Source organism: Oncorhynchus kisutch, unplaced genomic scaffold, assembly GCF_002021735.2.
Source record: "Oncorhynchus kisutch isolate 150728-3 unplaced genomic scaffold, Okis_V2 Okis09a-Okis19a_hom, whole genome shotgun sequence".
Lineage (NCBI taxonomy): Eukaryota > Metazoa > Chordata > Actinopteri > Salmoniformes > Salmonidae > Oncorhynchus > Oncorhynchus kisutch.
Window position 1 is genome coordinate 12,989,337 of NW_022261985.1, and position 22,296 is coordinate 13,011,632.

A 22,296-nucleotide genomic window follows, 5' to 3' on the forward strand; every position below is an offset into this window, starting at 1 on the left:
TGATTTTTTAAATATTGACACAATAAATTGAAATTGACACAATATTGACACAATAAATTGAAATTGACACAATAAATATATTGACACAATAAATTGAAATTGACACAATATTGACACAATAAATTGAAATTGACACAATATTGACACAATAAATTGAAATTGACACAATATTGACACAATAAATTGAAATTGACACAATAAATTGAAATTGACACAATATTGACACAATAAATTGAAATTGACACAATAAATATATTGACACAATAAATTGAAATTGACACAATAAATATATTGACACAATAAATGAAATTGACACAATAAATAGAAATTGACACAATATTGACACAATAAATTGAAATTGACACAATATTGACACAATAAATTGAAATTGACACAATATTGACACAATAAATTGAAATTGACACAATATTGACACAATAAATAGAAATTGACACAATATTGACACAATAAATTGAAATTGACACAATAAATATATTGACACAATAAATTGAAATTGACACAATAATTGAAATTGACACAATAATTAAATTGACACAATAAATTAAAATTGACACAATAAATATATTGACACAATAAAATGAAATTGACACAATAAATATCTTGACACAATAAATACAGAAGTAGAAGTATAACTTTTGGTTAAAACATTCTTATGAAAAAATATATGTATTATAATTGAATACTATAATTGAAAATATGTCACTCATCTTTTTTGTTAATTGATGAGGTTCCTTCAAACGCACATCTTATGACGCCATTTCGAGCTGAACCGTGATTGGTGGATTGAGGGGGGCGGTAACTATACATTCAGGAAGAGGTCCATGGACTGTAAACTCTGCTAGCTTGCTAGGTGAATCCGATGGAAAAATAACTCCGTTTGGTCGTTAAATCGTCGTTAACCATGTCTGCAAGAAACCCGGGCATGCCCCTTGGTGAGACTCGCTTCTTTATTGCGGGAAATACATGTTTATCCTGAAACATTAGTCAAATCCAGTGAAATAGCTATTGATTGTGTTAGCATGTGCAGCTAGCTAGTATCAACTCTAGCTACTACGTAGAGGGTTGTTTTATGTTTAGGACATTCTTGATAATTAATGTTTTGACTGTGACACTTAGGCCTAACAGGAAGAGTTTAGTTTCTAACAAATGCATGTAAGAACTAAGGTTACCGCTCTCATGTATTACAATCACTGCACATTTCCCTGTCAACGTGTTAATAAATAAATAAATATATATATATATGGGTAGCAGGGTGTATATATCTCTAACGTGAGTTAAGTGACATTTATTTATTTATTTCACCTTTATTTAACCAGGTAGACTAGTTGAGAACACCTTTATTTAACCAGGTAGGCAAGTTGAGAACAAGTTCTCATTTACAATTGCGACCTGGCCAAGATAAGCAAAGCAGTTTCGACAGATACAACGACACAGAGTTACACATGGAGTAAAACAAACATACAGTCAATAATACAGTATAAACAAGTCTATATACAATGTGAGCAAATGAGGTGAGAAGGGAGGTAAAGGCAAAAAAAGGCCATGGTGGCAAAGTAAATACAATATAGCAAGTAAAACACTGGAATGGTAGATTTGCAATGGAAGAATGTAGAAAGTAGAAATAAAATTAATGGGGTGCAAACATGCAGAGACCAGAGATACTTTGTATCGTGTCTAGTGAACACTGTAAAGATAGTAGCTCGTTAACGTTACTGAATTACTGAATGTTGGTGGTCTCATGATGTCCTGGATAATATGTTTCACACGACACTCAGTGCAGCCAGGGTGAATCACGTGACTATCAGTGGTCTGACTGTACTAAGATCCCGGAAAACATTTCGATGCAGGCCTAACCATCGGTTGTTAACTACTGTAAGCCTACATTATATTCAGTAGATATCTGAACAGAAATAGTGGATTCGGTGAGAAATAGGCCTACGTGTATATATACACTTATATGGAAGCGTTGTGGACAGCGACCACATACCAACTAAAGTGTTTCTTATCTACCTTCCATATTGGTGTGTGTGTGTGTCAGACCTGGAATGGGTGTCCAAGGTGCGGGTGAACACCCAGGCAGTGCTGAAGAGAGCTCAGCAGATCCAAGGACGCAATAAGAACAAGAAACAGTGGCAGGTAGGAGGAGCTTTGGGGTTTAGCTTTGGGTTTAGCTTTGGGGTTAGCGTTGGGTTTTAGCTTTGGGTTTTAGCTTTGGGTTTTAGCTTTGGGGTTTAGCTTTGGGGTTTAGCTTTAGGTTTAGCTTTGGGGTTTAGCTTTAGGTTTAGCTTTGGGGTTTAGCTTTGGGGTTTAGCTTTGGGGTTTAGCTTTGGGGTTTAGCTTTGGGGTTTGGCTTTGGGGTTTAGCTTTGGGGTTTAGCTTTGGGGTTTAGGTTTTAGCCTTGGGGTTTAGCTTTGAGGTTTAGCTTTGGGGTTTAGCTTTTGGGGTTTAGCTTTTGGGGTTTACCTTTTGGTTTAGCTTTGAGGTTTAGCTTTGGGGCTTAGCTTTGGGGTTTAGCTTTGAGGTTTAGCTTTGGGGTTTAGCTTTGGGGTTTAGGTTTAGCTTTGGGGTTTAGCTTTGGGGTTTAGGTTTGGGGTTTAGGTTTAGCTTTGGGGTTTAGCTTTGAGGTTTTGCTTTGGGTTTAGCTTTGGGGTTTAGCTTTTGAGGTTTACCTTTTGGTTTAGCTTTGGGTTTAGCTTTGAGGTTTAGCTTTGGGGTTTAGCTTTGGGGTTTAGCTTTGGGGTTAGGTTTTGGGGTTTAGCTTTTGGTTTAGCTTTGGTTTAGCTTTGGGGTTTAGCTTTGGGGTTTAGCTTTGGGGTTTAGCTTTGGGTTTAGCTTTGGGTTTAGCTTTGGGGTTTAATACCTTCATCTCCAATGTTTTCCTATACGATGAAGTGATGCTCAGTTTGTATCCTACTAATAGAATAAGGATATGCAGGATTCATCCTACTAATAGAATAAGGATATGCGGTATTCATCCTACTAATAGAATAAGGATATGCGGTATTCATCCTACTAATAGAATAAGGATATGCAGTATTCTCAGTTTGTATCCTGCTATTAGAATAAGGATATGCAGTATTCTCAGTTTGTATCCTGCTATTAGAATAAGGATATACAGTATGTCTGGTATGGTTTTGTGTGTTATCTAGTGTTGAAGTGTTGTCCACACCAACCCCTTGTATTGAGAACAAACAGTTAATTAAACACCCCGGTATGAGTTGACATCGGGCTCTGTGTTACAATATTACCCACAATGCTCTCTGTCTATCTCCAGGCGGCGTGGCTGCTGCGGGCGGTGACCTGTATTGACCTGACGACCCTGGCCGGTGACGACACGCCCGGCAACGTCCACCGGCTGTGTATGAAAGCGACCCAGCCGGTACGCTACGACTTGCTGAAGAGCATGGACATGCAGGAACAAAGGTAGTGGGGTGTCTGTCCTGTTTGTCCTCCCTCCTTCCCTCCTTCCCTCCTTCCCTCCCTCCCTCCCTCCCTCCCTCCCTCCCCTCCCTCCCCTCCCTCCCTCCCTCCCTCCCTCCCTCCCTCCCTCCCTCCCTCCCTCCCTCCCTCCCTCCCTCCTCCTCACCCTGCTCTAGAGACAGACTAGCTTTACATAGCTCTTCATGAAGCCTGTGTGTTAAATGTGCTACTCCACATCCTCCTCAACATGACTGATGTTCTATACTTCATACTTGTTCTTCAATTCACAACTCATGGATTATTTACCCACTAGAGGGCGACGTGCTCCTTGTTTGGGCCACTAGAGGGGCGACGTGCTCCTTGTTTGGGCCACTAGAGGGGCGACGTGCTCCTTGTTTGGGCCACTAGAGGGCGACGTGCTCCTTGTTTGGGCCACTAGAGGGGCGACCGTGCTCCTTGTTTGGGCCACTAGAGGGGCGACGTGCTCCTTGTTTGGGCCACTAGAGGGGCGACGTGCTCCTTGTTTGGGCCACTAGAGGGGCGACGTGCTCCTTGTTTGGGGCCACTAGAGGGCGACGTGCTCCTTGTTTGGGCCACTAGAGGGCGACGTGCTCCTTGTTTGGGCCACTAGAGGGCGACGTGCTCCTTGTTTGGGCCACTACAGGGCGACGTGCTCCTTGTTTGGGCCACTAGAGGGGCGACGTGCTCCTTGTTTGGGCCACTAGAGGGGCGACGTGCTCCTTGTTTGGGCCACTAGAGGGGCGACGTGCTCCTTGTTTGGGCCACTAGAGGGGCGACGTGCTCCTTGTTTGGGCCACTAGAGGGGCGACGTGCTCCTTGTTTGGGCCACTAGAGGGGCGACGTGCTCTTGTTTGGGCCACTAGAGGGGCGACGTGCTCCTTGTTTGGGCCACTAGAGGGGCGACGTGCTCCTTGTTTGGGCCACTAGAGGGGCGACGTGCTCCTTGTTTGGGCCACTAGAGGGCGACGTGCTCCTTGTTTGGGCCACTAGAGGGCGACGTGCTCCTGTTTGGGCCACTAGAGGGGCGACGTGCTCCTTGTTTGGGCCACTAGAGGGGCGACGTGCTCCTTGTTTGGGCCACTAGAGGGGCGACGTGCTCCTTGTTTTGGGCCACTAGAGGGCGACGTGCTCCTTGGTTTGGGCCACTAGAGGGCTGACGTGCTCCTTGTTTGGGCCACTAGAGGGCGACGTGCTCCTTAGTTTGGGCCACTAGAGGGCGACGTGCTCCTTAGTTTGCCCACTAGAGGGCGACGTGCTCCTTAGTTTGGGCCACTAGAGGGCGACGTGCTCCTTAGTTTGCCCACTAGAGGGCGACGTGCTCCTTGTTTCACATGGTAGGCCTATCTTTGGTGTTGGTGAAGAGTAACTATTTGTTCTGGTTGTATCTGTGTATCTAGGTGTGACTACTGCAGCGGTGTGCGTGTACCCGTCTCGTGTGGCTGATGCTGTGAAGTCCCTGAAAGCAGCCAACTCCAGCCTACCTGTCGCCTCCGGTAAGAGAGAGAGGAGGAAGTCTACCTCCGGGTCATTCTGTAGTTGGACAGGTGTATGTTGCTTAATTATAACACATAAAAATGGCTCATACAGCCGCAACATGAATGAAATAACAGAATATTGTGACGTGGAAAAACTATAGATAGTGACTCAGCGACGTCTCTCTCCATCCTGCTCCTCCTCTCCTCAGTGGCGACCGGTTTCCCTGCAGGCCAGACCTCTCTGAAGACCAGGCTGGAGGAGGTCCGTATGGCTGTAGAGGATGGAGCTATGGAGATAGATATAGTCATTAACAGGACTCTGGCCCTCACTGGCCAGTGGGAAGGTGTGGTATATATTATTATAGACACTCACCAGACACTTTATTAGGTACATCCGGCTAGTACCGGTGTCAGACCACCCTTTAGTTTCAGAACAGCCTGTAAACATAGTCAGTCAACATGAATATGTAAACATACAGTCGGTCAACATGAATATGTAAACATACAGTCGGTCAACATGAATATGTAAACATACAGTCGGTCAACATGAATATGTACACATACAGTCGGTCAACATGAATATGTACACATACAGTCGGTCAACATGAATATGTACACATACAGTCGGTCAACATGAATATGTACACATACAGTCGGTCAACATGAATATGTAAACATAGTCGGTCAACATGAATATGTAAACATACAGTCGGTCAACATGAATATGTACACATACAGTCGGTCAACATGAATATGTACACATACAGTCGGTCAACATGAATATGTACACATACAGTCGGTCAACATGAATATGTACACATACAGTCGGTCAACATGAATATGTACACATACAGTCGGTCAACATGAATATGTCAACATACAGTCGGTCAACATGAATATGTCAACATACAGTCGGTCAACATGAATATGTCAACATACAGTCGGTCAACATGAATATGTCAACATACAGTCGGTCAACATGAAATGAATATGTCAACATACAGTCGGTCAACATGAATATGTAAACATACAGTCGGTCAACATGAATATGTAAACATACAGTCGGTCAACATGAATATGTCAACATACAGTCGGTCAACATGAATATGTCAACATACAGTCGGTCAACATGAATATGTCAACATACAGTCGGTCAACATGAATATGTCAACATACAGTCGGTCAACATGAATATGTCAACATACAGTCGGTCAACATGAATATGTCAACATACAGTCGGTCAACATGAATATGTCAACATACAGTCGGTCAACATGAATATGTCAACATACAGTCGGTCAACATGAATATGTCAACATACAGTCGGTCAACATGAATATGTCAACATACAGTCGGCAACATGAATATGTCAACATACAGTCGGCCAACATGAATATGTCAACATACAGTCGGCCAACATGAATATGTCAACATACAGTCGGTCAACATGAATATGTCAACATACAGTCGGTCAACATGAATATGTCAACATACAGTCGGTCAACATGAATATGTCAACATACAGTCGGTCAACGTGAATATGTAAATATACAGTCGGTCAACGTGAATATGTAAACATAGTCAGTCAACGTGAATATGTAAACATAGTCAGTCAACGTGAATATGTAAACATAGTCAGTCAACGTGAATATGTAAACATACAGTCAGTCAACGTGAATATGTCAACATACACAGTCGTTCAACATTTTGGGGTCACTTAGAAATTTCTTTTTTTTTGTCCATTAAAATATCATCAAATTGATCAGAAATACAGTGTAGACATTGTTAATGTTGTATATGACTATTGTAGCTGGAAACGGCTGATTGAACTATGGTGTTGCTATGGCAGTATGAACTATGGTGTTGCTATGGCAGTATGAACTATGGTGTTGCTATGGCAGTATGAACTATGGTGTTGCTATGGCAGTATGAACTATGGTGTTGCTATGGCAGTATGAACTATGGTGTTGCTATGGCAGTATGAACTATGGTGTTGCTATGGCAGTATGAACTATGGTGTTGCTATGGCAGTATGAACTATGGTGTTGCTATGGCAGTATGAACTATGGTGTTGCTATGGTGTTGCTATGACAGTGAAGGTGTGTGGTGGAGTGTCTCTCCTCAATAAAGTGTCCATTTTTAAATCCCCTCTGTCTCCTCAGCCATGTATGAGGAGGTGTGTCAGTTCAGAGAGGCCTGTGGGGAGGCTCACATGAAGTCCATCCTGGCTATAGGAGAGCTGGGACCTACACCAATGTCTACAAGGCTAGTCTGGTGGCTATGATGGCTGGTGAGTGTTCCCTCTCACACACACACACACACACACGTACACACAGGGCCGGTGTTATATACACTTGGGATCCAACTCACATTTCTCTCTCGTTGACGAATGATTTGTGAAAATCCGAGTTGAATGCGCTCATCTCTCCTGTGAATCGGGCCCAGTGATATAGTTTTTTTTACAATGGTGCAGTTTGTCATGTTCTCCTGTGGGGGGCGCTGTTGTTCAGGCTGTACTCTCTGTACTTAGCTAACCTGATGAACTCTCTCTCTCTCTCTCTCTCTCTCTCTCTCTCTCTTTTTCTCTCTCACACACACACACACACACACACACACACTGAACTGTACACTTAGCTACCCGTCACATAATAAGCCTGATTACTGTACCAAATTGTCAGCCGGTTCCGATAGAGATCATTATTAAAATACATTGCTTTTGTCTCAGTGCTCCTTAATCTCCCCTTGTTCTATAAATTGCGTATGAGATTCCAGAAATTGAATGATAATTTTGCCTATTAATCTATGACGGCGGCTATTTACCTCCGCCACACACACACACACGCTCTGCCTGCTTGCCCACGCTAGCCAAATGAAACGAGCGTCATTACCGCATCCTCGTTTAATAACCTCTATCAATTATCAGCTCATTAACAACCCCCATAACCAATGTACAGAATTACTCCTCTGTCTGTCTGTCTGTCTGTCTGTCTGTCTGTCTGTCTGTCCTGTCTGTCTGTCTGTCTGTCTGTCTGTCTGTCTGTCTGTCTGTCTGTCTGTCTGTCTGTCTGTCTGTCTGTCTGTCTGTCTGTCTGTCTGTCTGTCTGTCTGTCTGTCTGTCTGTCTGTCTGTCTGTCTGTCTGTCTGTCTGTCTGTCTGTCTGTCTGTCTGTCTGTCTGTCTGTCTGTCTGTCTGTCTGTCTGTCTGTCTGTCTGTCTGTCTGTCTGTCTGTCTGTCTGTCTGTCTGTCTGTCTGTCTGTCTGTCTGTCTGTCTGTCTGTCTGTCTGTCTGTCTGTCTGTCTGTCTGTCTGTCTGTCTGTCTGTCTGTCTGTCTGTCTGTCTGTCTGTCTGTCTGTCTGTCTGTCTGTCTGTCTGTCTGTCTGTCTGTCTGTCTGTCTGTCTGTCTGTCTGTCTGTCTGTCTGTCTGTCTGTCTGTCTGTCTGTCTGTCTGTCTGTCTGTCTGTCTGTCTGTCTGTCTGTCTGTCTGTCTGTCTGTCTGTCTGTCTGTCTGTCTGTCTGTCTGTCTGTCTGTCTGTCTGTCTGTCTGTCTGTCTGTCTGTCTGTCTGTCTGTCTGTCTGTCTGTCTGTCTGTCTGTCTGTCTGTCTGTCTGTCTGTCTGTCTGTCTGTCTGTCTGTCTGTCTGTCTGTCTGTCTGTCTGTCTGTCTGTCTGTCTGTCTGTCTGTCTGTCTGTCTGTCTGTCTGTCTGTCTGTCTGTCTGTCTGTCTGTCTGTCTGTCTGTCTGTCTGTCTGTCTGTCTGTCTGTCTGTCTGTCTGTCTGTCTGTCTGTCTGTCTGTCTGTCTGTCTGTCTGTCTGTCTGTCTGTCTGTCTGTCTGTCTGTCTGTCTGTCTGTCTGTCTGTCTGTCTGTCTGTCTGTCTGTCTGTCTGTCTGTCTGTCTGTCTGTCTGTCTGTCTGTCTGTCTGTCTGTCTGTCTGTCTGTCTGTCTGTCTGTCTGTCTGTCTGTCTGTCTGTCTGTCTGTCTGTCTGTCTGTCTGTCTGTCTGTCTGTCTGTCTGTCTGTCTGTCTGTCTGTCTGTCTGTCTGTCTGTCTGTCTGTCTGTCTGTCTGTCTGTCTGTCTGTCTGTCTGTCTGTCTGTCTGTCTGTCTGTCTGTCTGTCTGTCTGTCTGTCTGTCTGTCTGTCTGTCTGTCTGTCTGTCTGTCTGTCTGTCTGTCTGTCTGTCTGTCTGTCTGTCTGTCTGTCTGTCTGTCTGTCTGTCTGTCTGTCTGTCTGTCTGTCTGTCTGTCTGTCTGTCTGTCTGTCTGTCTGTCTGTCTGTCTGTCTGTCTGTCTGTCTGTCTGTCTGTCTGTCTGTCTGTCTGTCTGTCTGTCTGTCTGTCTGTCTGTCTGTCTGTCTGTCTGTCTGTCTGTCTGTCTGTCTGTCGAGAAGGGGGTTATGAGGGAGAGAGGGAAAGATGGTGAGAGAGTGGGGGGTTATGAGGGAGAGAGGGAAAGATGGTGAGAGAGTGGGGGGTTATGAGGGAGAGAGGGAAAGATGGTGAGAGAGTGGGGGGTTATGAGGGAGAGAGGGAAAGATGGTGAGAGAGTGGGGGGTTATGAGGGAGAGTGGGGGGGTTATGGGGAGAGGGGGATAGATGGTGAGAGAGTGGGGGGGTGAGGAGAGCGAGAGGGAAAGATGGTGAGAGAGTGGGGGGGTGAGGAGAGACAGGGAATGGTGGTGAGCGAGTGAGGGGATGAGGAGAGCGAGAGGGAAAGATGGTGAGAGAGAGAGGGGGGGTTATGGGGGAGATGGGGAAAGATGGTGAGAGATGGTGAGAGAGGGGGAGGTTATGGGGTAGAGGGGGAAAGATGGTGAGAGAGTGGGGGGTGAGGAGAGCGAGAGGGAAAGATGGTGAGAGAGGGGGGTTATGAGGGAGAGGGGGAAAGATGGTGAGAGAGGGGGGTTATGAGGAAGAGAGGGAAAGATGTTGAGAGAGGGGGGGTTATGAGGAAGAGAGGGAGAAAGATGGTGAGAGAGTTGGGGGGGGGGGGTTATGAGGAAGAGAGGGGATTATGAGGAAGGGAGAGAGGGGGTTATTAAGGAAGAGAGAGAGAGAAAGGGAGCGATAGTGTGAGGAGAGTGAGAGACAGAAAGAGGGAAGAAATAAAGACTCTGACTGTAACAATACGTAGTATATATCTGTAAAGGGCTCATCAGTCTACTGTAACAATACGTAGTATATATCTGTAAAGGGCTCATCAGTCTACTGTAACAATACGTAGTATATATCTGTAAAGGGCTCATCAGTCTACTGTAACAATACGTAGTATATATCTGTAAGGGCTCATCAGTCTACTGTAACAATACGTAGTATATATCTGTAAAGGGCTCATCAGTCTACTGTAACAATACGTAGTATATATCTGTAAAGGGCTCATCAGTCTACTGTAACAATACGTAGTATATATCTGTAAAGGGCTCATCAGTCTACTGTAACAATACGTAGTTATATCTGTAAAGGGCTCATCAGTCTACTGTAACAATACGTAGTATATATCTGTAAAGGGCTCATCAGTCTAGTAATGAGCTGTCGTTAGAGACTAGGGGGGAGGAGGAAGAAGGGATGGGGGGGGGGGAAAGGAGGGCAGAATAGAGGAATGATGCTTTTTACCAGGGTTTGTGGTTAATCTATTAAAAGCCTGTCATTTAATCTTCTATTTTTATCCAGAAAGCTGATAAGACATAATTGTCTCAGAAGGAAAGGAAGGGGATAAATGTAGGGATGGAAGGGAGGGAAGGGGATAAATGAAGGGTTATATTGATGAGGCAGGCAGCACACACCCTCTGTTAGCTCTGTCACAGTGTCACAGACACCATATGTTCTCCTCTTGCTCTGGAGACCCTGGGAGCAGAGCGGCTTCACTGGAGGCCCTGGGAGCAGAGCGCTCTCACTGGAGGCCCTGGGAGCAGAGCGGCCCTCTCTGGAGACCCTGGGAGCAGAGCGGCCCTCTCTGGAGACCCTGGGAGCAGAGCGGCCCTCTCTGGAGACCCTGGGAGCAGAGCGGCCCTCTCTGGAGACCCTGGGAGCAGAGCGGCCCTCTCTGGAGACCCTGGGAGCAGAGCGGCCCTCTCTGGAGACCCTGGGAGAAGAGCGGCCCTCTCTGGAGACCCTGGGAGAAGAGCGGCCCTCACTGTAATGTCTCTGGAGACCCTGGGAGCATAGCGGCCCTCACTGGAGACCCTGGGAGCAGAGCGGCCCTCACTGTAATGTCTCGACCCTGGGAGCAGAGCGGCCCTCTCTGGAGACCCTGGGAGCAGAGCGGCCCTCTCTGGAGACCCTGGGAGCAGAGCGGCCCTCTCTGGAGCCCCTGGGAGCAGAGCGGCCCTCACTGGAGCCCCTGGGAGCAGAGCGGCCCTCACTGGAGCCCCTGGGAGCAGAGCGGCCCTCACTGGAGCCCCTGGGAGCAGAGCGGCCCTCTCTGGAGACCCTGGGAGCAGAGCGGCCCTCTCTGGAGACCCTGGGAGCAGAGCGGCCCTCTCTGGAGACCCTGGGAGCAGAGCGGCCCTCTCTGGAGACCCTGGGAGCAGAGCGGCCCTCTCTGGAGACCCTGGGAGCAGAGCGGCCCTCTCTGGAGACCCTGGGAGCAGAGCGGCCCTCTCTGGAGACCCTGGGAGCAGAGCGGCCCTCTCTGGAGACCCTGGGAGCAGAGTGGCCCTCAGTATAATATCCTGTTTCAGTCAGAGATACTTTAGAACTAGCTGTGCCTCTTATACTGTAGTAGTAGTATCATTGTTTCTGATGACATCTCTACATTGCCTATATTTATTCAAACAAAATGTATTTCTAGAATTTCTAGAATGTTTAAATGTGTGTACTGTATTGTAGGTCATCTGTACGTCTAGTTTCCTATTTCTATAGCTCATTCTGCTTGGATGGGATCTTTTTGGAATTGTAGAAAGTTGAAAAGCTGAGTAGATTCCATATTGATGTCTAGAAGGAATTGTAATGGTGACAATAACACAACGTTTCTAACAGATCGTTATCTCTCATTAATTCACTGCATTCGAAAGTATTCAGACCCCCTGACTTTTTCCCACATTTTGTTACGCTACAGCCTTACATTTTGTCCCCTCGTCAATCTACACACACTACCCCGTAGTGACATCACAAGACCCCGTAGTGACATCACAAGACCCCGTAGTGACATCACAAGACCCCGTAGTGACATCACAAGACCCCGTAGTGACATCACAAGACCCCGTAGTGACATCACACTACCCCGTAGTGACATCACACTACCCCGTAGTGACATCACAAGACCCCGTAGTGACATCACAAGACCCCGTAGTGACAAAGCAAAAACAGGTTTGTAGAATTCTTTGCAGGAAAACTAAATTAAATATCACATTTACATAAGTATTCAGGCCTTTTACTCAGTACTTTGTTGAAACACCTTTGCCAGTGATTACAGCATCGAGTCTTCTTGGGTTTGACGCTACAAGCTTGGCGCACCTGTATTTGGGGAGTTTCTCCCATTCTTCTCTGCAGATCCTCTCAAGTTCTGTCAGGTTGGATGGTGAGCGTTGCTGCACAGATATGTTCATGTCTCTCCAGAGATATTTGATCAGGTATCTAGTCTGGGATCTGGCTGGGCCAGCAAACATTTCTAAAAAAAACTGTTTCGGTTTGTCATTACGGGGTTCCTGTGTGAAGGTTGATGAGGATTTAGTTTTTTTTTACATTTAACATAACGAAATGTGTAAAAAGTCCATGGTTTTGAATACCTCCCCAAATGCTCTGTACATTAAGGTCCGTTGGTGGAATGAGGTCGTCATTTTAACAACGTCTGTGTGTCTGTGTTACAACAGGGTCGGACTTCATCAAGACGTCAACAGGGAAGGAGTCTGTCAACGCTACCTACCCTGTCGCCATAGTGATGGTCAGAGCCATCCGGGACTACTTCCTGAAGACTGGACATAAGGTATGGCTCTTAGTGTGTGTGTGTGTGTGTGTGTGTGTGTGTGTGTGTGTGTCCGTTCAGTCAAGTTGAATTAAGTCAGTTGTAATCAATGCCGTTCAACATCAGATACAGTGGGGCAAAACAAGTATTTAGTCAGCCACCAATTGTGCAAGTTCTCCCACTTAAAAAGATGAGCGAGGCCTGTAATTTTCATAATTTAATGAATTTATTTGCAAATTATGGTGGAAAATAAGTATTTGGTCAATAACAAAAGTTAATCTCAATCCTTTGTTGGCAATGACAGAGGTCAAACGTTTTCTGTAAGTCTTCACAAGGTTTTCACACACTGTTGCTGGTATTTTGGCCCATTCCTCCATGCAGATCTCCTCTAGAGCAGTGACGTTTTGTGGCTGTTGCTGGGCAATACGGACTTTCAACTCCCTCCGAAGATTTTCTATGGGGTTGAGATCTGGAGACTGGCTAGGCCACTCCAGGACCTTGAAATGCTTCTTACGAAGCCACTCCTTCGTTGCCCGGGCGGTGTGTTTGGGATCATTGTCATGCTGAAAGACCCAGCCACGTTTCATCTTCAATGCCCTTGCTGATGGAAGGAGGTTTTCACTCAAAATCTCACGATACATGGCCCAATTCATTCTTTCTTTCCTTTACACAAATCAAATCAAATCAAATGTATTTATATAGCCCTTCGTACATCAGCTGATATCTCAAAGTGTTGTACAGAAACCCAGCCTAAAACCCCAAACAGCAAGCAATGCAGGTGTAGAAGCACGGATCAGTCGTCCTGGTCCCTTTGCAGAAAAACAGCCCCAAAGCATGATGTTTCCACCCCCATGCTTCACAGTAGGTATGGTGTTCTTTGGATGTAACTCGGCATTCAGTTTTTACCAAAAAGTTATATTTTGGTTTCATCTGACCACATGACATTCTCCCAATCTTCTTCTGGATCATCCAAATGCTCTCTAGCAAACTTCAGACGGCCTGGACATGTACTGGCTTAAGCAGGGGGACACGTCTGGCACTGCAGGATTTGAGTCCCTGGCGGCGTAGTGTGTTACTGATGGTAGGCTTTGTTACTTTGGTCCCAGCTCTCTGCAGGTCATTCACTAGGTCCCCCCGTGTGGTTCTGGGATTTTTGGTCACCGTTCTTGTGATCATTTTGACCCAACGGGGTGAGATCTTGCGTGGAGCCCCAGACCGAGGGAGATTATCAGTGGTCTTGTATGTCTTCCATTTCCTAATAATTGCTCCCACAGTTGATTTCTTCAAACCAAGCTGCTTACCTATTGCAGATTCAGTCTTCCCAGCCTGGTGCAGGTCTACAATGTTGTTTCTGGTGTCCTTTGACAGCTCTTTGGTCTTGGCCATAGTGGAGTTTAGAGTGTGACTGTTTGAGGTTGTGGACAGGTGTCTTTTATACAGAGCCAGAAATCTTGTTTGCTTGTTTGTAGGTGACCAAATACTTATTTTCCACCATAATTTGCAAATAAATTCATAAAAAATCCTACAATTTGATATTCTGGATTTTTTTTCTTCTCATTTTGTCTGTCATAGTTGAAGTGTATCTATGATGAAAATTACAGGCCTCTCTCATCTTTTTAAGTGGGAGAACTTGCACAATTGGTGGCTGACTAAATACTTATTTTGCCCCACTGTATATGTAGTTACCTAAAAATCGATTGAAATGAACAATGTTCCCTGTTGAATGGCCCTCCGTGAAGTTGTATGGTCGCCTCTCTGACATACAGCCGTCGTTCCTGTTTCCTGTGACTCGTACACCCCACTAGGTTGGATTTAAGCCTGCTGGTGGGATCCGTACAGCCAAGGAGTCGTTGGTGTGGCTGACTCTGATGAAGGAAGAGCTGGGAGACGAGTGGCTGAGCCCTCGCCTCTTTAGACTGGGGGCTAGTAGCCTGCTGGCTGACATAGAGAGACAGGTACACACACCTTCCAACACACGTCCCATTACGTGACCGATTAGTGCTGAGCCCTCGCCTCTTTAGACTGGGGGCTAGTAGCCTGCTGGCTGACATAGAGAGACAGGTACACACACACACACACACACATCTTCCAACACACACACACACTCCTTCCAACACACGTCCCATAATGTAACCGATTTAGTGCTGAGCCCTCGTGTCTTTAGACTGGGGGCTAGTAGCTTGCTGGCTGACATAGAGAGACAGGTATATACACACACACACACACACACGCTCCTTCCAACACACGTCCCATAATGTGACCGATTAGTGCTGAGCCCTCGCCTCTTTAGACTGGGGGCTAGTAGCCTGCTGGCTGACATAGAGAGACAGGTATATACACACACACACACACACTCACCTTCCAACACACGTCCCATAACGTGACCGATTTAGTGCTGAGAGTGGAAAGGCTTGGTACTGTAGGACACCATAATGGTTTAGTTTGTCTATTAGTCATGACCTTTAACCTTATACATGTCAGTGTTCTCCTAATAACAATGGGGTCACAACGGGGTCACAACAGGGTCACAACGGGGTAACAACAGGGTCACAACGGGGTCACAACGGGGTCATATTTAAATGATTTACCTGTCATCCTCTTTCATCTTCTGTTTTTACTTCCTGTTTCTCTCTTCTTCTCTTTTTCTCCTCCAGATCTACCATCACGTGACTGGTCGCTACGCAGCCTATCACCAGATGCCCATGGCCTGAAACCACGGTTACCATTTCCAAAGTGACCAATCCGAAACCTCACCCGAACCAGCCTATCGCTGTGCAGAATTCTTACAGGTTTCGTGGAAGATATCTCTGTTGCTGGACTTGTCAGGAATGTGTTAATTTGAGATGATGATTACTGTGTACAGTACTACTGGTATATCTGTCATTTTACTGTGTACAGTACTACTGGTATATCTGCCATTTTACTGTGTACAGTACTACTGGTATATCTGACATTTTACTGTGTACCAGACATACAGTACTACTGGTATATCTGCCATTTTACTGTGTACAGTACTACTGGTATATCTGCCATTTTACTGTGTACAGTACTACTGGTATATCTGATATTTTACTGTGTACAGTACTACTGGTATATCTGATATTTTACTGTGTACAGTACTACTGGTATATCTGCCATTTTACTGTGTACAGTACTACTGGTATATCTGACATTTTACTGTGTACCAGACATACAGTACTTCTGGTACATCTGCCATTTTACTGTGTACAGTACTACTAATATATCTGACATTTTACTGTGTACAGTACTACTGGTATATCTGATATTTTACTGTGTACAGTACTACTAGTATATCTGATATTTTACTGTGTACAGTACTACTAGTATATCTGACATTTTACTGTGTACCAGACATACAGTACTTCTGGTATATCTGCCATTTTACTGTGTACAGTACTACTGGTATATCTGATATTTTACTGTGTACAGTACTACTGGTATATCTGATATTTTACTGTGTACAGTACTACTGGTATATCGGCCATTTTACTGTGTACAGTACTACTGGTATATCTGACATTTTACTGTGTACAGTACTACTGGTATATCTGTCATTTTACTGTGTACAGTACCACTGGTATATCTAATATTTTACTGTGTACAGTACTACTGGTATATCTAATATTTTACTGTGTACAGTACTACTGGTATATCTGTCATTTTACTGTGTACCAGACATACAGTACTACTAGTATATCTGACATTTTACTGTGTACAGTACTACTGGTATATGTCATTTTACTGTGTACAGTACTACTGGTATATGTCATTTTACTGTGTACCAGACATACAGTACTTCTGGTACATCTGCCTCTTTGTGCCTTGAGACAGATGGCCAGTATGGTTTCATCTAGTCCCCATCCAAACAATGTGAAACTATGACGCTGTATGAATTGAGTGTTGATGAGTCCGTCTTAATGAACCATTTTTAAATTGTGGTTGTTTTGAGAGTACTATATTATAGACGATATAAAACTCTTTAATTCAGTATTTCTATTGCCGTTGTCGTTGGTAATGAAAGATTGCCACCCATTCTAATCATGTCTGTCTGGACATTTTGTTGAGAGATGTTGGAGTGTGATTAAAGAACATCAGACATTATGGATTGTTATTCACATGAGATGAAGTCAGGAAAACGTATTGTGCATTAGGTTCTGACAAAATGGAGATTGGTCTTTGGAGCTCTGGCCAACAGCTCTGACCTACAGCTCTGACCTACAGCTCTGACCAACAGCCCTGACCAACAGCTCTGGCCTACAGCTCTGACCAACACCTCTGGCCTACAGCTCTGACCAACAGCTCTGACCAACAGCTCTGACCAACAGCTCTGACCAACAGCTCTGACCTACAGCTCTGATTAATAGCTCTGATTAACAGCTCTGACCAACAGCTAAAGCAGAATAACTATGTAGATTATCATGACCAATAGGAGACAGTCTAAAGCAGAATAACTATGTAGATTATCATCACCAATAGGAGACAGTCTAAAGCAGAATAACTATGTAGATTATCATGACCAATAGGAGACAGTCTAAAGCAGTACTTGAATGATAGTGTGCCGGGCGATGTAAAACTCACTCGCCCGTTGTCAGACTCTACCGTTCCTGATACACCAGAACGTTCTGCTGCCCAGAGGTGGAATAGGGAGTCTGCCTAGAACGTTCTACTGCCCATAGGTGGAACAGGTAGTCTGCCTAGAATGTTCTGCTTCCCAGAGGTGGAACAGGTAGTCTGCCTACTTGCGTGATCATTGAGAAGTGAAATAGCAGTTAGTCGGGTCTGTTTGTAGTTGAACACAGATTGTGTTTCTGCCCCGTTGTGGGGACTTACATGCAGCTATCTAGGCAGCATATCGAGCGACTGCAGACGGAGACGTTTTTTTTTTTACAGCCTTCGATATATACTTTTTGGGGGATACGCTCGTTGCTCGTTCACATCACAGCAGGGTTTATTTATTTCAACTGTTCAGAAATAGGAGAACGACGGGCTACGTCGCTATGGTTCAGAAGAAGGTAAAGAGAGAAGCGTGAAGGGGAGGGTGAGCAGACGCCACGTGTATAAAATAACCAGCTGAACGTAATGCGGATCCGAGGCTTTGAGACAGAGGTTTCCGATGAGGCGCGGCAGGGGGGCAAACTCTCCTTATCGGCAGCCAGGGCCTGTTGGGATGAGTCTCTGTAGCCAGGGCCTGTTGGGATGAGTCTCTGTAGCCAGGGCCTGTTGGGATGAGTCTCTGTAGCCAGGGCCTGTTGGGATGAATCTCTGTGTCTAGCCAGGGCCTGTTGGGATGAATCTCTGTAGCCAGGGCCTGTTGGGATGAGTCTCTGTATCTCCAGCCAGGGCCTGTTGGGATGAGTCTCTGTAGCCAGGGCCTGTTGGGATGAGTCTCTGTATCTCCAGCCAGGGCCTGTTGGGATGAGTCTCTGTAGCCAGGGCCTGTTGGGATGAGTCTCTGTAGCCAGGGCCTGTTGGGATGAGTCTCTGTAGCCAGGGCCTGTTGGGATGAGTCTCTGTAGCCAGGGCCTGTTGGGATGAGTCTCTGTATCTCCAGCCAGGGCCTGTTGGGATGAGTCTCTGTATCTCCAGCCAGGGCCTGTTGGGATGAGTCTCTGTAGCCAGGGCCTGTTGGGATGAGTCTCTGTAGCCAGGGCCTGTTGGGATGAGTCTCTGTAGCCAGGGCCTGTTGGGATGAGTCTCTGTAGCCAGGGCCTGTTGGGATGAGTCTCTGTAGCCAGGGCCTGTTGGGATGAGTCTCTGTAGCCAGGGCCTGTTGGGATGAGTCTCTGTATCTCCAGCCAGGGCCTGTTGTGATGAATCTCCGTATCTGTAGCCAGGGCCTGTTGGGATGAGTCTCTGTAGCCAGGGCCTGTTGGGATGAGTCTCTGTATCTCCAGCCAGGGCCTGTTGGGATGAGTCTCTGTAGCCAGGGCCTGTTGGGATGAATCTCTGTATCTCCAGCCAGGGCCTGTTGTGATGAATCTCCGTATCTGTAGCCAGGGCCTGTTGTGATGAATCTCTGTTGTGATGAATCTCTGTATCTCTAGCCAGGGCCTGTTGTGATGAATCTCTGTTGTGATTAATCTCTGTATGTCCAGCCAGGGCCTGTTATGATGACTCTCTGTATGTCCAGCCAGGGCCTGTTGTGATGAATCTCTGTATCTCCAGCCAGGGCCTGTTGTGATGAATCTCTGTATCTCCAGCCAGGGCCTGTTGTGATGAATCTCTGTATGTCCAGCCAGGGCCTGTTGTGATGAATCTCTGTATGTCCAGCCAGGGCCTGTTATGATGAATCTCTGTATGTCCAGCCAGGGCCTGTTATGATGAATCTCTGTATCTTCAGCCAGGGCCTGTTGTGATGAAGGATGAGGGAAAAATGCAATTGGTGGATGATATCCATTTTTACATGTTTTGATCAACAACAACAAAAAGATTGATAAAGTGGCAGACATTAATTCCAGGTTAACTATATATGAAGACAGGCCGGGATCTTTTAGTCTCAGACATGCAGCTCTGGCCAAGGACAAGGCTACGTGGTTAGAGTGATGAAGAGGAGGACAAGGCTAGGTGGTTAGGTATATGAGTTAGAGGGATGAAGAGGAGAACATTAGTTACAGGTTTAAAGTTTACAACTCTATATGATGAGAGAGCTCTGGTTCTCCTTGTAGATTGTCATCCATGCTAACGCTAAGTACATGACAGTTAGCATGATAAAGTAGCCATGTGTCTGCTCCTCTCCTCCTCCCCAAGCCTGATGCAGCGATAGGTATGTGAGGTGGAATCAGCTCTCCTCTGGAAGACAGAAGGTTGGTTCTCCTTTTAGCCCTTGCCAGAGCTTGGCTAGATATGAGTTATAATAAACCATGCAGCACTAGACTAGATATGAGTTATAATAAACCATGCAGCACTAGACTAGATATGAGTTAGAAGCCATGCAGCACTAGACTAGATATGAGTTATAATAAACCATGCAGCACTAGACTAGATATGAGTTATAATAAACCATGCAGCACTAGACTAGATATGAGTTATAATAAACCATGCAGCACTAGACTAGATATGAGTTATAATAAACCATGCAGCACTAGACTAGATATGAGTTATAATAAACCATGCAGCACTAGACTAGATATGAGTTATAATAAACCATGCAGCACTAGACTAGATATGAGTTAGAAGCCATGCAGCACTAGACTAGATATGAGTTATAATAAACCATGCAGCACTAGACTAGATATGAGTTAGAAGCCATGCAGCACTAGACTAGATATGAGTTAGAAGCCATGCAGCACTAGACTAGATATGAGTTATAATAAACCATGCAGCACTAGACTAGATATGAGTTATAATAAACCATGCAGCACTAGACTAGATATGAGTTATAATAAACCATGCAGCACTAGACTAGATATGAGTTATAATAAACCATGCAGCACTAGACTAGATATGAGTTAGAAGCCATGCAGCACTAGACTAGATATGAGTTAGAAGCCATGCAGAACTAGACTAGATATGAGTTATAATAAACCATGCAGCACTAGACTAGATATGAGTTATAATAAACCATGCAGCACTAGACTAGATATGAGTTATAATAAACCATGCAGCACTAGACTAGATATGAGTTAGAAGCCATGCAGAACTAGACTAGATATGAGTTAGAAGCCATGCAGCACTAGACTAGATATGAGTTATAATAAACCATGCAGCACTAGACTAGATATGAGTTATAATAAACCATGCAGCACTAGACTAGATATGAGTTAGAAGCCATGCAGAACTAGACTAGATATGAGTTAGAAGCCATGCAGCACTAGACTAGATATGAGTTATAATAAACCATGCAGCACTAGACTAGATATGAGTTAGAAGCCATGCAGAACTAGACTAGATATGAGTTAGAAGCCATGCAGCACTAGACTAGATATGAGTTAGAAGCCATGCAGAACTAGACTAGATATGAGTTAGAAGCCATGCAGCACTAGACTAGATATGAGTTAGAAGCCATGCAGAACTAGACTAGATATGAGTTAGAAGCCATGCAGCACTAGACTAGATATGAGTTATAATAAACCATGCAGCACTAGACTAGATATGAGTTATAATAAACCATGCAGCACTAGACTAGATATGAGTTAGAAGCCATGCAGCACTAGACTAGATATGAGTTATAATAAACCATGCAGCACTAGACTAGATATGAGTTATAATAAACCATGCAGCACTAGACTAGATATGAGTTATAATAAACCATGCAGCACTAGACTAGATATGAGTTATAATAAACCATGCAGCACTAGACTAGATATGAGTTATAATAAACCATGCAGCACTAGACTAGATATGAGTTAGAAGCCATGCAGCACTAGACTAGATATGAGTTATAATAAACCATGCAGCACTAGACTAGATATGAGTTATAATAAACCATGCAGCACTAGACTAGATATGAGTTATAATAAACCATGCAGCACTAGACTAGATATGAGTTATAATAAACCATGCAGCACTAGACTAGATATGAGTTATAATAAACCATGCAGCACTAGACTAGATATGAGTTATAATAAACCATGCAGCACTAGACTAGATATGAGTTAGAAGCCATGCAGCACTAGACTAGATATGAGTTATAATAAACCATGCAGCACTAGACTAGATATGAGTTATAATAAACCATGCAGCACTAGACTAGATATGAGTTATAATAAACCATGCAGCACTAGACTAGATATGAGTTATAATAAACCATGCAGCACTAGACTAGATATGAGTTAGAAGCCATGCAGCACTAGACTAGATATGAGTTAGAAGCCATGCAGAACTAGACTAGATATGAGTTATAATAAACCATGCAGCACTAGACTAGATATGAGTTATAATAAACCATGCAGCACTAGACTAGATATGAGTTATAATAAACCATGCAGCACTAGACTAGATATGAGTTATAATAAACCATGCAGCACTAGACTAGATATGAGTTAGAAGCCATGCAGAACTAGACTAGATATGAGTTAGAAGCCATGCAGCACTAGACTAGATATGAGTTATAATAAACCATGCAGCACTAGACTAGATATGAGTTATAATAAACCATGCAGCACTAGACTAGATATGAGTTAGAAGCCATGCAGAACTAGACTAGATATGAGTTAGAAGCCATGCAGCACTAGACTAGATATGAGTTATAATAAACCATGCAGCACTAGACTAGATATGAGTTAGAAGCCATGCAGAACTAGACTAGATATGAGTTAGAAGCCATGCAGCACTAGACTAGATATGAGTTAGAAGCCATGCAGAACTAGACTAGATATGAGTTAGAAGCCATGCAGCACTAGACTAGATATGAGTTAGAAGCCATGCAGAACTAGACTAGATATGAGTTAGAAGCCATGCAGCACTAGACTAGATATGAGTTATAATAAACCATGCAGCACTA

The 22,296-nt window shown here is 44.6% G+C and overlaps 1 protein-coding gene across 1 annotated transcript; it reads left to right on the top strand.

Moving 5' to 3' along the window:
• The first annotated feature begins 807 nt into the window (after positions 1–807).
• Positions 808–16,955, top strand: LOC109882147 (deoxyribose-phosphate aldolase). The gene is given in 10 exon segments (XM_031815426.1): positions 808–953; positions 2,060–2,157; positions 3,296–3,452; positions 4,860–4,955; positions 5,147–5,281; positions 7,100–7,174; positions 7,177–7,227; positions 12,742–12,854; positions 14,639–14,788; positions 15,488–16,955. Coding segments are annotated over 10 exon segments (963 nt in total). The 5' UTR covers positions 808–922; the 3' UTR covers positions 15,545–16,955.
• Positions 16,956–22,296: the final 5,341 nt, after the last annotated feature.